Genomic DNA, 14,604 nt, shown 5'->3' with positions numbered 1-14,604 from the left:
TTTTACTCCATTTACTAAATTTATATATATATATATATATATATATATATATATATATATATATATATATATATGTTTATGTGTGTGTGAAATATAAGTATGTATATCTATGGGTGCATGTGTGTGTGTATATATATTTATGTATTTTTGTGTTAGGGTGTATACTAACACAGCATTCTCCCATTACCAATGGTTAATATGCTACTGAATCATACACATCATTGGCATTGACTAATTAAAATCTCTATTTCTGTCCTATATCCATATATTTATACATAGTAGCCATAATGTGATAAATATGTGTGAGTGTGTGTGTGTATATATATATATATATATATATATATGTGTGTGTGTGTGTGTATGTATGTATCATATGTATGTATGTATTAATGTTTGTTTTGATGTTCAGTTTTAATAAAAACAGTTTGACATTAATCTGATGGGTTACTTTATGCTTTTATAGAGTACAAATTTATTATTCTTATCCAGGAATGTCGTTGACAGTAACTTTGAAGTCACCCCTCAACAACGTTCTTGTATAAGAATAAGAAATATGTATCTTTGTATGTATGCATGTGTGTGTGTATGTATGTGTGTATATATATATATATATATATATATATATATATATATATATGCATTTATGTATATAGTGTATGTATGTACGTATGTATATATTTGTGTGTGTGTGTATACACATACACATGTATATACACTCAGAAAGCAAGATGGCCAGCTGTAATGCATTGCAACAGTAATGCATATATTTAACTCATACCAGCATGGAACAGCATAAAATGAATGGAAAGGCCTGCCTGATGGCTCCTGTGCCGGTAGCACATATAAAGCACCCATTACACTCTTGGAGTGGTTGGCGTTAGGAAGGGCATCCAGCTGTAGAAACATTGCCAGATCAGATTGGAGCCTGGTGCAGCCACTGGCTTTCCAGACCTCAGTCAAACCATCCAACCCATGCCAGCATGGAAAACAGACGTTAAACGATGATGATAAATGCATACCTAGACACGCATATTTATAAACATATATGCACAACAACTGTGAACCTTGCAACATGACTGGCCCATCGTAGCTTTGCATAATGGTATTCTGCAACGTCCTTCACTCTGGTTCTATCCCTGATCTCTTCGTTCTGGATGTAATCTTTTAGTGAGATTCCCAGCACACACACACACATATACACACACACACACACACACGCACGCGCACACACACACACACACACACACACACACACAATGGGCTTCCATACAGTTTCTGTCTACCAGATTGCCTCACAAGACATTGATTGGCTCACGGCTATAGTAGAAGACACTTGCCGAAGGTGCTGTGCAGTGGGCCTGAACCCTAAGCCACATGGTTGAAAAGTGAGCTTCTTGAGCATACAGCCATGCCTCCTACATCTATTATTTGATTGTTTTCTAATTTTTTTTTGTCTTCTTCTTGTGTATACCATGTGACGAAGGACTCCAGTGTGTAGCATGATGAAGGGGCTACAGAGTGTAACAAGATGCAGAACTGCAGTAGATTGCAAAACAAAGGCTCAATGTGCATGGTAAGACTGGAATAATTTGGTATGTTTTTAATACCATGTTACACATATTTCGTTACTGGATAGGAGACACAAATATATACATGTAGAAAAAAACATGTCTGGAATTTCCTGTCTGTGATTCTGTCAGTCTTTGCCTGAAGAATTATGGATGGGAGATTCTGTACATGTTTCTTTTACATGTATATCATTGTGACTCCTACCTTGTAATGAAACATGTGTCACTTGGAATTTAAAATAACCAAATTTTCCAGTCTTTTGTTTTTATATGTAACAACACACACACGCACACACACACACCACATATATACATACATATATACACTTTAAACTGCCATCATCAAGGACCAAAAACAAAATATAACTTTATATTGAATATGTTTTAACATTTCTTTGTAGTAATATTTTACACATTGCTTGAATTTGATTGGTGTAGCTGCACACACGCACACGCATACACGCACACTCTCACTCACTTGCTCACTCACTCACTCACTCACTCACACACACACAAGTGTGTGTGTGTGGTGTGCATTAATGAACAAGAAAAAAAAACATCCAAATATAGAGGAAACAACATAATCAGTATGTACAAACTATGTATGATTATAAGACATTCTCTTTCACTGATGATTGTGTATGTAACACATGAAACTTTGAAGTCTCAAAGTCTGGGTACTGGTACAGAATATTTATAATATATGTACATATAGATTACATTGGTTCCAGTTGCTTTAGATGATTTAAATGTATATTTATTTTAATCAGCTCTGTCACATGATATTGATATGTATGTGTATGTATCTGGTATATTGATATCCATGTGCCATGTTAGATATAGTATTGTATATATTGCAAGACTTAATTTAATATATATTTATAGATGTGTGTGTTTGTGTGTTTATACTCATATACACACACAAACATCCTTGCATATATTATAATATTCATATATGTGCATGTTTGTATAATGCATATATATATATATATATATATATATATATATATATATATATATACACACACACAAAAAAAAAATGAGATATAATGCATGTGTGTGTGTCTGTGTGTGTATATATTTATATAATGTATGTCAATGAAATTTGAACATTGATTTTCTGGTTTTATCTTTGTAATTTTTACAATTTTACTGTATTACATATTACAGTAATACAAGTATTTTCAGGCTTTCTGCAATCTTCAGGTTTATGTGCTTAGAGCTTTAACAGACAATTGTGCTTCAAAGTTGACAACTATTGTCAATTGTGAATTACCGCTATCAGTTAAAGCTGTTATTACATAAATCTGAAGATTGTTAAAAGCATGAAAATACTTGTATTACTTGAATATGTAATACTCCTTTCTACTATATGCACAAGACCTGAAATTTGGAGGAGTGAGCAAGTCGATATCATCGACCCTAGCACTACGTTGGTATTTAATTTATTGAACTTGAAAGAATGAAAAGCAACGTTGACCTTGGTGGAATTTGCAATGTGTAATATTGTAAAAAATATGAAAATAAAACCCGAAAATCAGACTATTTGGGAATTTCATTGACTAATATATTGACCTATACACAACAATACAAACTCTGATATATATGTCCAACCCATGTCAGCATGGAAAGTAGACGTTAAACGATGACGACGGCGACGACGACGATGATGATGATATATATATATATATATATATATATATATATATATATATATATAAGAATATATATTTATGTATGCATTTATGAATACTATGTACTTGTATGTGTGTATATGTTCATAGGTGCATATAATATGTTTGTGTATACATACATACAATTTTTTTTTATATCTCCTTTTCTTGGTGAGCCTGAAAGAGGAGGCCATATCTATGATTGTAGCAGTCCCCCCAACAGCATTGAGATTGATGCCAATCAAGCAGACATCAACCTCCAGAGTTTTTGGACAAAAAATATCAAGAATATACACATGCCCATAAGCACATACATGTTAAACATATATGTGTGTTTTGTCTTTTATATATATATATATATATATATTATGAGTGTGTTATATGTATTTATATAGGTGTTTATAAATATATATCTATTAATGTAAAGCAAATATTTTTACTAGATTCATAATTAATTCAAAGTTTCACATAAGACTTTCTTTCAGATTGTTATTTTTGAAAAGCCTTCTTTTGTGAAATTTTGGAGTAATTGTTTAAGGTTTACACACACACACACACGCACACACACTACACATAGTGAGATGTGTGTATGATATATACATACATACATACGTACATATATATATATATATATATATATATATATATATATATTTACACAGACATGCAATAATATGCATATAACATGTAAAATTCAGGTTATATATGTATGTATGTATATCTGCATGCATATATATATGTGTATGTGTATGTATTATATTTTTCTCCTGCTAGATATACCAAAATAGTGTTTTAAAGTAGTATTTCACACCTGTTTTTTTTTTTTACTTTAATTCTTTTATAAATAATTTATCATGTTTAGCAACAGAAATTGTGAAGAAGATATTGTTGGTTCAATCTCTCAAAGTTCTTCTGTTTTCTTTTTGTTTTTTAAATCTGTGGAAAAAATAATTGACAAAAATTTTTTAATTATGTTTTTATGGCTGGGATGAGAGTAAATTAATAAAGAGAAAATGTTTAATTATTTTTAAATACTTGTTTTTAGTTATTTATTAATTTAATTACAACCCCTGTTATATTAATGCATTTGCATTTATTTATTTTTTTATTTCTTCCTCTTCGTTTGCAACTATTTGTTTTGTATTTTAAATTTGTCTTTGCATGTTTTCCATTTCTTGATAGTTCTTTTCCAGCAACATATTCCTTTAGCTTGACCATCACTCTAAGACCACTGTATACTATCATAATATTTAAACATCTGTTCTCATTTAAGACTGGTGTTTGATTCTAGAAAAATACAGTGGTAAATGAATCAGTGATAAACAAATCATTGCTATGCGCTTTGTAAATGGAATAAATGCTAGATTCATTAACACTAAGCACGCAGCCCAAAACAGCAAATCTTCCTCTCTTATGTATTTTCTTGATCTGCTATACCTTTTCCTGTAAGGAATACAATTGTCTGAGTTGTTTGTTAGGATCAGATGCTTTCATATTGGAATAAATGGAAGATCCAGTGACACCTGACTTGGAGCTCACAGCAATCAAGCTTCTCTTATCTCATATTTTCTTGATCATCTCTACCTTTTCCTGTAGAGAATACTCTCATTTGCATTGTTTTTTAGGATCAGACACCAGCATATTTGAACTGGTAACAACCTTGTTTTAATACATGTCACTGCTTAGTGCTGCCACCCTGAAATTTGTTTTATGATAAGCTGCTGATTGGTGCTCCCAGTCATTGTATGATGATGGGATTATCATAAGACAATCTCTTTTATCAGCTTGTAGCAAACCCTGTAGGTTTCTGTGATTGAAGAGGAGAAATGCTTGATCTCACAGTCTGAATAGATAGCGCTGTGTAGGAAAGTGGTTATACACCATTAGGTGTACACCGCTTCCGTACATTAAATTTCTAGAAGAAACAACGGAACGCAGATTCTGAACAACATAACAATATTTATTTACAGTGGAATTCAGTTCACGCTTGGAGGGAATTCGGTAGCTCGTCGCCCTCGGTTACTGAGACGCCTTCAGAATGATTTCCGTGGTTATTTGTGAAGCTCTGGTGCTGACATGTGAGAGAGCTCTGTTGGACGTCTTGGCTCGACGGAGATCAGTCAACGAAGAGACTGAGAAAAGGCGCCAAAGCTGGGTGTCGAACTCTACGCATGCGCATGAGACTCTTCCTGTATTCCTTCCGGAACTAGTCCCTGCGCATGCGTGGATAAAACTCCGGACATTGAACATATAACAGTCGTCTGCTATAAGATGTCACTACAGCTGCAAGCTGGTTTTAGGTTTATTTACATTTGTTTACAATTAGAAACTTTCTCCATGACAAACCAAAATGAATGGCTTTCTTACAGGTTCAAGTATTTGAACTGGTAATATCCTTGTATTTATACACATCACTGCTTAGCACTGCCACCCAATAATTTGTTTACAGTGAATTGCCAGTTACCACTCCCAGTCATTGTATGAAGACAGGAATATCTTAAGAGTGACAATCCCTCTTATCAGCTCACAGCACATCCTGTTGGTTTTTGTGACTGAAGAGGAAATAACCACTATGAAATGCTTGTATCTTGCTGCCTCAGTAGGTGGTGCTCTGAGCTGATTTTAGATGTATTTACATCATTTGTCTACAGTGAGAAGTTTTCTCCATGTCAAAACACTGAATAACTTTCTTATGGGTTTGAATATGCCCCGAGCATATTTGAACTGGTGATAACCTTGTATTCTTTGTGTTAGAGTGAATGGTAGATTCATTGACAACTAACTCGAAGCCCACAGTGATGAAGCTTCCACCATTCTGTATTTTCTTGATCATCTTGACCTTTCCCTGTAGAAAATACACTCATCTGCTTTATTTGTTAGGGTCATTTGCCTTTGTACTGAGCAAAGCTTTCTCTGTTCTCTATTTTCTTGATCAGCTCTACCTTTCCATGTAGATAATACATTCATCTGCATTATTTGTTAGGATCAGATACCTTTTGTATTTTTCTGTTCATTGGTGCCATGTTGATTGATGTAAGTACAGTAATACCTCACTTTATAAGGATCCGCTTTATGAGACCCCAGGTTTACAAGTTTCATTTTTCAATTACATGATCCAAATTTTGAACGAAGTACAAAAGTTTCTGCTAACATAACAGATACTTTTGTGTGTTACCGAGAAAGTTATAGAGAGTGAAAAAAAACTTCTGGGCTAGGCGTTGGCAACCTAAAGCAGTCCGCGGGCTACTGGGCCACATCTAGGCCACCTCGCAGGCCACACCCCCTCCCAACCCTCCAAAATAACAATCACACAAAATCAGTGATAATAAATGTAAATTGAACCTTTATTAAGACTTGCAGTAATCAGAATGTGAAACGATTAATGAGAAGGCTGGTGATTCTTTGAAACAGTGAGTCAATGTCTGGCTTGATGGACGAGGATGCCAGGAGGAGAAAGTCTTGAAGATGAGCGTCTGTAAGCTGTGCTCTCATCTTGTTCTTCATCAGCTTCATGTGGCTGAACAGCTGCTCTCAAGATTATGTGGACCCGAACAATGAAGCTAAGTGCAAGGCCTCCTGAACAAGAGTTGGGAAAGCACGGGAGGTTGAGAGCAAACGCCAGAACTCCATGGGCAATGCAAGCGTAAACTTTGCATGGTGGCTCTCTGAGCACTGGAGCTCAATGAGCTCCAGCTGAAGGTCGTTGGCCTCTTCCACAGAAACCACATCAAAGAGAGCGGAGAATAGCTTGAGCTCCTCACAGGTGTGCACATCTTTGAAGCACCTCTCAAACTCGCCTTGCAGTTCAGATAGGGCAGTGGCTTAGCAACAGCAGGGGGTGGACAAAGTGAGTAAATTTCTTCTGGTTGAACTGATGCTCACACAGGCAAAGTTTGCATTCGAATGCCTTCACGTGGGCGAGGAGGTCAGGTACTGAGATGTCTTTACCTTGCAGCTGGATGTTCACCTCATTTAGATGGCCAGTAATATCCACCAGGAACCCAAGGTCACACACCCATGCGGGATCCTCGAACTGAGGGACAGAATTACTCTTCTCTCGCAGGAAAGACACCAGCTCATCCCTCAAGTTGAAGAATCTCGCCAACATCTTTCCTCGGCTGAGCCAACGGACCTCACAGAAGTAGATCATGTTGCTGAACTCTGCCTCAGCGTCATCCAAGAGAATGTGGAACTGTCTGTGGCTGAGAGCATGGGTGCAACCAAAGTTCACAGCCCCGATGATGACAATCATGACCTCCATACTGGTCACGGACTTGGCAAACAGAGCCTCCTGGTGCCCCAGACCGTGAAAGCACTTCACATCCTGCTGGTGTCCAAAGCTGTGCAGGTACTTCACAAGAAGCACCACAAAGCCCTCCTTGTCTCCGACCATGGTTGGTGCTCTGTCAGTCGTGATGCCACACATGCAAGCTGGCAGAAACGTTAGCACACCGGGCGAAATGCTCAGCAGTATTTCGTCTCCCCGCTACGTTCTGAGTTCAAATTCCGCCGAGGTCGACTTTGCCTTTCATCCTTTCGGGGTCAATTAAATAAGTACCAGTTACGCACTGGGGGTCGATATAATCGATTTAATCCGTTTGTCTGTCCTTGTTTGTCCCCTCTGTGTGTAGCCCCTTGTGGGTAGTAAAGAAATAACACATGCGAGAGAGGTTCAGGTTAGCCTCCTTCAGCCAGTCTGTGATTGCCTTGTACATGTCGGCGCCAGTGGTGGTATCGCTGATGGGGATGAGTCTGATGAACTTCTCAGAGATGATGAAGTCATCCCTGCTGCCGTGGAAGAAGACGGCAAGCTGAGCCGTGTCCTTGATGTCAGTTGACTCATCCAAGGCAATGGAGAAGAAACAGGGTGCCCCGGACATTGGCGACCATCTCCTCTACGTGGTGGATCAAGGTCCTGGCAGACAGGCCAATGGCCTCAAACTCACTTGACTTATCAGGACACATGTCCTTAACCACAACCATCATGCACACCTTGAAGAATTCGCCATCGGTAAATGGCTTAAGGTTGGTGGCCACAAGGTGTGCAACACGGTAGCTGGCCTGAGTGTTGCTTTCAGCAGCCGCTTCCGCCAAAGAAACGATCTTCTTCATGAAGACACATTGCTTCTCCAGCTGGGCACTCAAATGCCTGAACTCTGCCTTCTTGTCGTCAGGCAATGCAGCTTGCTTGGGGTACACCAAAGTGAAATAATGCTTCATGTTGTACACCTTCATAATGGTGATGGTCTTGTGGCAGATGACACAAAGCCTTTCCCTTGTGCTCGACAAAGAAGAACACTTCCCATTCCTTCTTGAAAGAGCAGTTCTCGTCCGTCAGCTTCCTCGTTTTTGCAGGTTGGGTACCTTTAGCCATCTGAAATAACACAGAAAAAATATTTATAACCAAGTCAATTGGAGTAGAAGTGAAAAATAACTTATCGTACAGTGATACTATACTACAGTATTGGACAAAAGGACAATTTCTTCTTTCTCTCTAACTCTATCAGAATTCGTCTCCAAAGTTATGTTTATCCAGTGTCAGTATCATGAAAGTAGGATGCTGTTCTGGTTGGGGAGAAGAAAGCAGCTGATTGGCTCTGTTAAATTTGCTGTCGGTCCATCTATGTGTGCTTCTGAATCAGCAATTGCGTCTACAAGTGATGGTGTGTGCGAGTCTAGTGTGAGTGAAAGTGATTCAGAAAATGATTATAATAATAATTTTTATTATAAATGATTCTGACATTCTTTTTACTTTACCTAAAATATTCTTTACATTCTACTTGTTTATTTATTTACGAGTATTATGAATTTTGCCAGTAAAATATTTTTCTGTGAACAAATTACAAATTAGAACATTGTTACTATGGGAAATTATTGCTCTGCTTTACAAGTTTTTGCTTTATGAGCAGTCTCAAATTAACTCGTATATTGAGGCATTACTGAACATATACCTGGATGTGCAGCCTCACATCATGGCCGTAACTGCATTCTGGGTAGATGAGCATTGTGTTGGTTGTTAGGACGTGTTTATTGTTATCCAAGCAGAATCTTCAACTGGTTAGTGACCCATGTAATCAGATCCATCTACAATGAGTGTAACATTATTCACACTTGAGCAATTTATATGAGGTAATTTTACATTAAGGTGTGGAACATACACTTTCCTGTAATTCAGACTGCCTCATGGTTCCAGCAGACAAAATGGAGAAGGTGTTGCCCTGGAAAATGGTGAAGGAGATGCACTGGAGCTGCCTTTTTGATTCACGGGGCTCACACTTGTGGATAGCTATCTCTGCCCCAATAGCGGTGAGTAGTACTCACATGTGAGAGAGGTCCAGGTCTGGGAGCTGAGAACGCTGGAGGCCTCCACTACCACAGACTCAACCATAAACATTCCAGAGAACAACCAGTACCATGACATCTTATCCTGGATCAGTGATAAACGAGGATAGATGTATTCTAAGTGAGATTTTCCTATTTCCAATGAGATTTCTCCCCTTTCTTCGTGTGCCATGCTTGTTTTACAGATTTAGGTGATCATAGACCTCTGTGCCATTAAAAAAAATCCTTTTTTTTTTTTTTGAGAGAGATACAACAGTGGTTTCCTGTTCCCATCTGCTGGCATATTTGTTGTTTAATTTGCTAACCTTCCACTGTTCCTCGTTCAACCTTGAGATACAGGGCCCATTTAACCCTTAAACAGTGAGATACTGGATCACAAGATGTCTGGATATGTTCACACGTAACATTTGTCTTGGGGTACACTCTAATGGAAAGTTTTATCTCCCTTATTTGTTAGATAATATCGCTCGCCAGAATGGGTTAAAACTGAAAAAATAAAAAGTGAAAAGTAGGTGCTGTCATGGTTCTATGGTTAAAAGTTTGGTTCCCAATCATATGGTTTCCGGTTCAGTCCCACTACATAGCATCTTGGGCAGGTGTCTTCTACTATAATTCCAAGACGACCAAAGCCTTATAAGGGGATTTGACAAATGGAAACTAAAAGAAACCTGTCGTTTATATATGTGTGTGTGTCCTTACCACTGCTTGACAATTGGTATTTGTTTGTATGTGTCCTTGTGACTTAGCAGTTGGGCAAAGAAGATCCAATAGAATAAGTACTAGACTAGAAATAGTACCAAGTTGAATTCTTCGACTAAATACCCGACAAGGTGGTGCCCCAGCATGGCTGCACTCCAATGACTGAAACAAGTAAAAGGTAAAAGATAAAAATAAAAAATAGATTATATAAAAAAATTTTTTATCTTAAAATATATTTTTCAATCTCGTAATAATAAAAGAATGAAAATAAGGCGGTGAGGTGACAGACTCGTTTGCACGCCGGGCAAAATGCTCAGCGACATATCTTGTCTTTACGTTCTGAGTTATAATTACTCCGAGGTTGACTTTGCCTGCCATCGTTTTAGTGTTGATAAAATAAATGCCAGTTGATCAGTGGATCGACTTAACCACTTCCCAGAACTTATTGGCTGTGTAACAAAATTTGAAACCAATAAAGAAAGTTTTAAACAAAATATGGTTTACAAAACAGGAAATAGACCAGAAAAAGAAAAAAAGAGAACACATTCCAGATTTTCATGATACAGAATTATAAACGTAATTGTCTTTCTTCAAATTTTTCGGTATAGGGGAGGTAACTATGTATATGGAGCTAAATGGCCTTTGGGCCAGTCTCATGAAAGTTTAATCAAAACTGGTTTTCAAAAATATTTAGTATCTTTTATCTCCAGTACTTATTTTCTTAGTAAGCTTGGTACTTATTCTGTTGGTCACTTATGCCGAACCGCTAAGTTATGGGGACGTAAACACTTCAACACCAGTTGTCAAGCGGTGGTAGGGAACAAAGGCGCGTGCGTGCACACACACGACGGGCTTCTTTCAGTTTCTGTCGACCAAATCCACCCACAAGGCTTTGGTTGGCCTGGGGCTATAGTAGAAGACACTTGCACAAGGTCCCACACAGTGAGACTGAACCCAGAACCATGTGGTTTGGAAGCAAACTTCTTACCACATTGTCACGCCTGTGCTCAGAAAACTCACTATTTATTTCTAAAGGTATGTTGAAACGGCTCATTTTCGAACAGATATCGGTAATCTTCAAGTTTAGGGTGGTAAAAAAAGTAAATAAAAATATACAAGGAAAATAACTTAATGTCTTACTATACCCAGATATCTCCTAGATCCACACTATTTGGAAGCTATAGAAAATATTTGTCTTGAAAACCTTACATCCAGTTTTGTCACGCACGTCACACCATGTAGAGGCGAATTGTGACTAGAAACATTGCGGTCCAGCAAACTCATTATAGCATTTTTTGGAAATTTCAAGATCAATGTAAATAAATGTCATGTGGCCTTTTATGCTGCTCTGGAGAAATCCAGTGGAATTAGCAGTTAATATTTTCAGGTGAAAAAAAGAAGATATTTTGTGAAATGGCACGTACGTCACAATTTTTGGAATTTCTTCAAGGGATTCAACATGCATTCTAGGTAAAGACAAAAAAAAAAAGGTTTTGTTTTTGTTACATAACCTGGTAATCAATCTTTACTATGAAACATGTATCAATACAATACTTGTAAATACAGTTCTATATTTAATAGATGAGGAATTACGTACATTATTTACATTTGACGGATGTTTGTTCCCATCTTGTTTGTTGTTAACACAACATTTCGGCTGATATACCCTCCAGCCTTCATCAGGTGTCTTGGGGAAATTTCGAATCTGGGTTCTCATTCCTAAGGTATTTTTCGATGTTGTTGTTGTTGTTGTTGTTGTTGTTGTTATTATTATTATTATTATTCAGGTCACTGCCTGGAATCAAACTCGGAATCTTGGAGTTAGTAGCCCGCGCTCTTAAGCACTACGCCATATACCTGTGGGCATAACAACAACAACAACAACATCGAAAAATACCTTAGGAATGAGAACCCAGGTTCGAAATTTCCCTGAGACACCTGATGAAGGCTGGAGGGTATATCAGCCGAAACGTTGTGTTAACAACAAACAAGACGAGGACAAATATCCGTCAAATGTAAATAATGTAAATACTTGAAAATGTTCCAGCTTACATATTTCATAATTTCTGTTTCTCACTGTCACATACATTATACAAAAACCACATTTACTGATGTTAAGCCACAGCCAGAACCAATAAAGCAGACAAGCTGTGTTGTTTTGTCTACGTCTACGTAATCTAGCGGTTCGGTAAAGAAAGTTCAATAAAATAAGTACAAGGCCTTAATAAAGTAAGTATTAGGGTCGATTCGTTCGACTAAAACCCTTCTAGGGGGTGCTACTTCATAGCAGCACTTCAATTACTGAAATAAGTAAAAGATAAAAGAAAAACAAAGAAAATCATAGTCGTAAATAATTATGATTTCTGAGAGAATTGATATATAACAAGGAGAATGACTCTTCCGCTAATAATCTGAAGTTACTCCATCAGAGGTAATCAAATCTTGCTCCACCGACGAAATTTCATTGCTCATCCAATATTTAGAGATCTTCAACAAAATATGATTTTATATCCGAGAAAGTGGGATTTTATTCAAGTTACATAACTCTGTACTTTACAAATTCAGAGTTATCTAAACTAAATTTCATTCAAATTTGTAAAATTAATTATTTCAGTTTGACACATGGGACTAAGAAAATGATTAAATAAATGAATACTTGTCAGTGGATGTTGTAGACGGAAGCTGAAAGGCTATCGTATGTATTCATTTGTTTCAGTCATTTAACTGCGGCCATACTGGAGCATCACATTAAAAGGTTTTAGTCAAAGAAATCAACCCCAGGGCTTGTTCTTTGTAATCCTAGTACGTATTCTATTGGTGCCTTTTGCCGAACTACAGAACTGGTCCCTAGAGCAGTGGAAGAATGTTATTTTCTCGGATGAGTCATCCTTTACCTTATTTCCGACCACCGGAATAAGATGCGTATTCTCAGCTATTGGAAATTTGAGATTTCTAATGGCTGAAGATAAACATCTTATGCTTTGAAACTTGAAGTACCACAGAATTTGAATCAAACTGTTTTGATTCATACATGTAACTCCCAATAAATGTGTTGAGTGCCCTTCTTTCGTTTGTCCACTTACATTTTTCCTCACCACCCTTCGCCAACCCGTCTAAATAGCTTAGATGTATCTTACTTGACTATCCAGATTTTCTCTTATTGTTTCTTAGATTACCCACCCCACCGATTTGACTCCTTTTATGTTTTACTTTATATTAGTTTTATTTTTGTATGAATATCTGTATTATTTTTTCTTCTTAGTATTTTATATTCCTATTTTATTTTATATTATTATTTCATTTTTGTTATGTTTTTTTATTGTATTGTTTTTAACCACCAACTTAACACTACACACTGAATTGTGGCAAGGTATGGACGGATTCCGGAGTACCGAGAAAATTATGTATAAATATATCAAATTAAGAATTCTACGAGGTATGGTACAATGCAAAATACCAAACGGAACCTCACCTCTTATATCTCATCTTTCTTCCTCCTTTAACGCCTATGTGATATAATTCTTGGGAGAGAATACATACATTTGCGGCTGAAGATAGCTTTATATTGTCAATTATACACTGATGTAACAACTATAAAGCTTGAAACACGTGTACCGCAGAATCCTTTGTGTTTTTGTTTTTATTTTTGCATTTACAATTTATATATATATATATATATGTATACATACATACATGTATGCATGTATGTATGTATGTATGTCAGATAACGGAGATCCTCCATAGTTTTCTAAAGCAGGGCAGTGCTGGAGACTCTTTCCCTTTCCAGGGTCTCTCTGATTGGTGAGAGAAAGTTTAGAGTTAGGATTTAGTGATCCTCTTACCAGAGGTGTGAGCCAAATACTTGCAACAGAGTAAGCCTTATGAAAGAAACCTAAGATGACCAACCAAATGATGGTGCTAAACCATGCAACAGGTTTAATCCATGACCTTGAAACTTAAAACACAATGAACTGTAGCATAGAGGACAGGCCATCTTGACTCCTTTCCTTAACAATTCTACCTATCTGTCGCCCTTGACTGAGGACTTTGTTTTACCAAGCCCCAAAGGATGAAAATGAAAAAGTTAGCTTCACTGGGAGTTGTACTTGGAACACAGAGAACCACTGAAGTATATATCACAGAGGACTTTGTTCTCCACTCTAATGATTCTGCCAAACCATTATCCTCCTCTTTCTCCTCCTTCTTTACTCACTCAGTCTATGATATATTGCAGGCGGAGGAGGTTGTCATGGATGGATCTGCTTGGGATGGTGCATATTTAGGATCTTTTCTGTTTGGCTGCACCTGTGGAAATTTTAAAG

The 14,604-nt window shown here is 37.0% G+C and overlaps 1 protein-coding gene across 1 annotated transcript; it reads right to left on the bottom strand.

The window, feature by feature from the left end:
• Nucleotides 1-6,656: 6,656 nt before the first annotated feature.
• Nucleotides 6,657-7,634, bottom strand: LOC106872885 (general transcription factor II-I repeat domain-containing protein 2-like). The gene is made up of 2 exons (XM_014920041.1): nucleotides 7,190-7,634; nucleotides 6,657-6,817 (listed from the first exon to the last, which is right to left on the bottom strand). The coding sequence occupies exons 1-2, from the start codon at nucleotides 7,632-7,634 to the stop codon at nucleotides 6,657-6,659; spliced, it is 606 nt and encodes a 201-aa protein (XP_014775527.1).
• Between the last annotated feature and the right edge of the window lie 6,970 nt (nucleotides 7,635-14,604).

This window comes from Octopus bimaculoides, chromosome 24 (genome assembly GCF_046866305.1).
Source record: "Octopus bimaculoides isolate indiv1 chromosome 24, ASM4686630v1, whole genome shotgun sequence".
Lineage (NCBI taxonomy): Eukaryota > Metazoa > Mollusca > Cephalopoda > Octopoda > Octopodidae > Octopus > Octopus bimaculoides.
This window is presented reverse-complemented; position numbering and strand designations above follow the sequence as displayed.

Bases quoted from the DNA above. Each gene is read 5' to 3' on its own strand.
- LOC106872885 (XM_014920041.1), bottom strand. From the start codon at position 7,634: ATGGTCGGAGACAAGGAGGGCTTTGTGGTGCTTCTTGTGAAGTACCTG. The intron at 6,818-7,189 runs GTAAAGACATCT...ACTCTTGTTCAG, and splicing joins GGTGAACATCCAGCTGCAAG to GAGGCCTTGCACTTAGCTTC.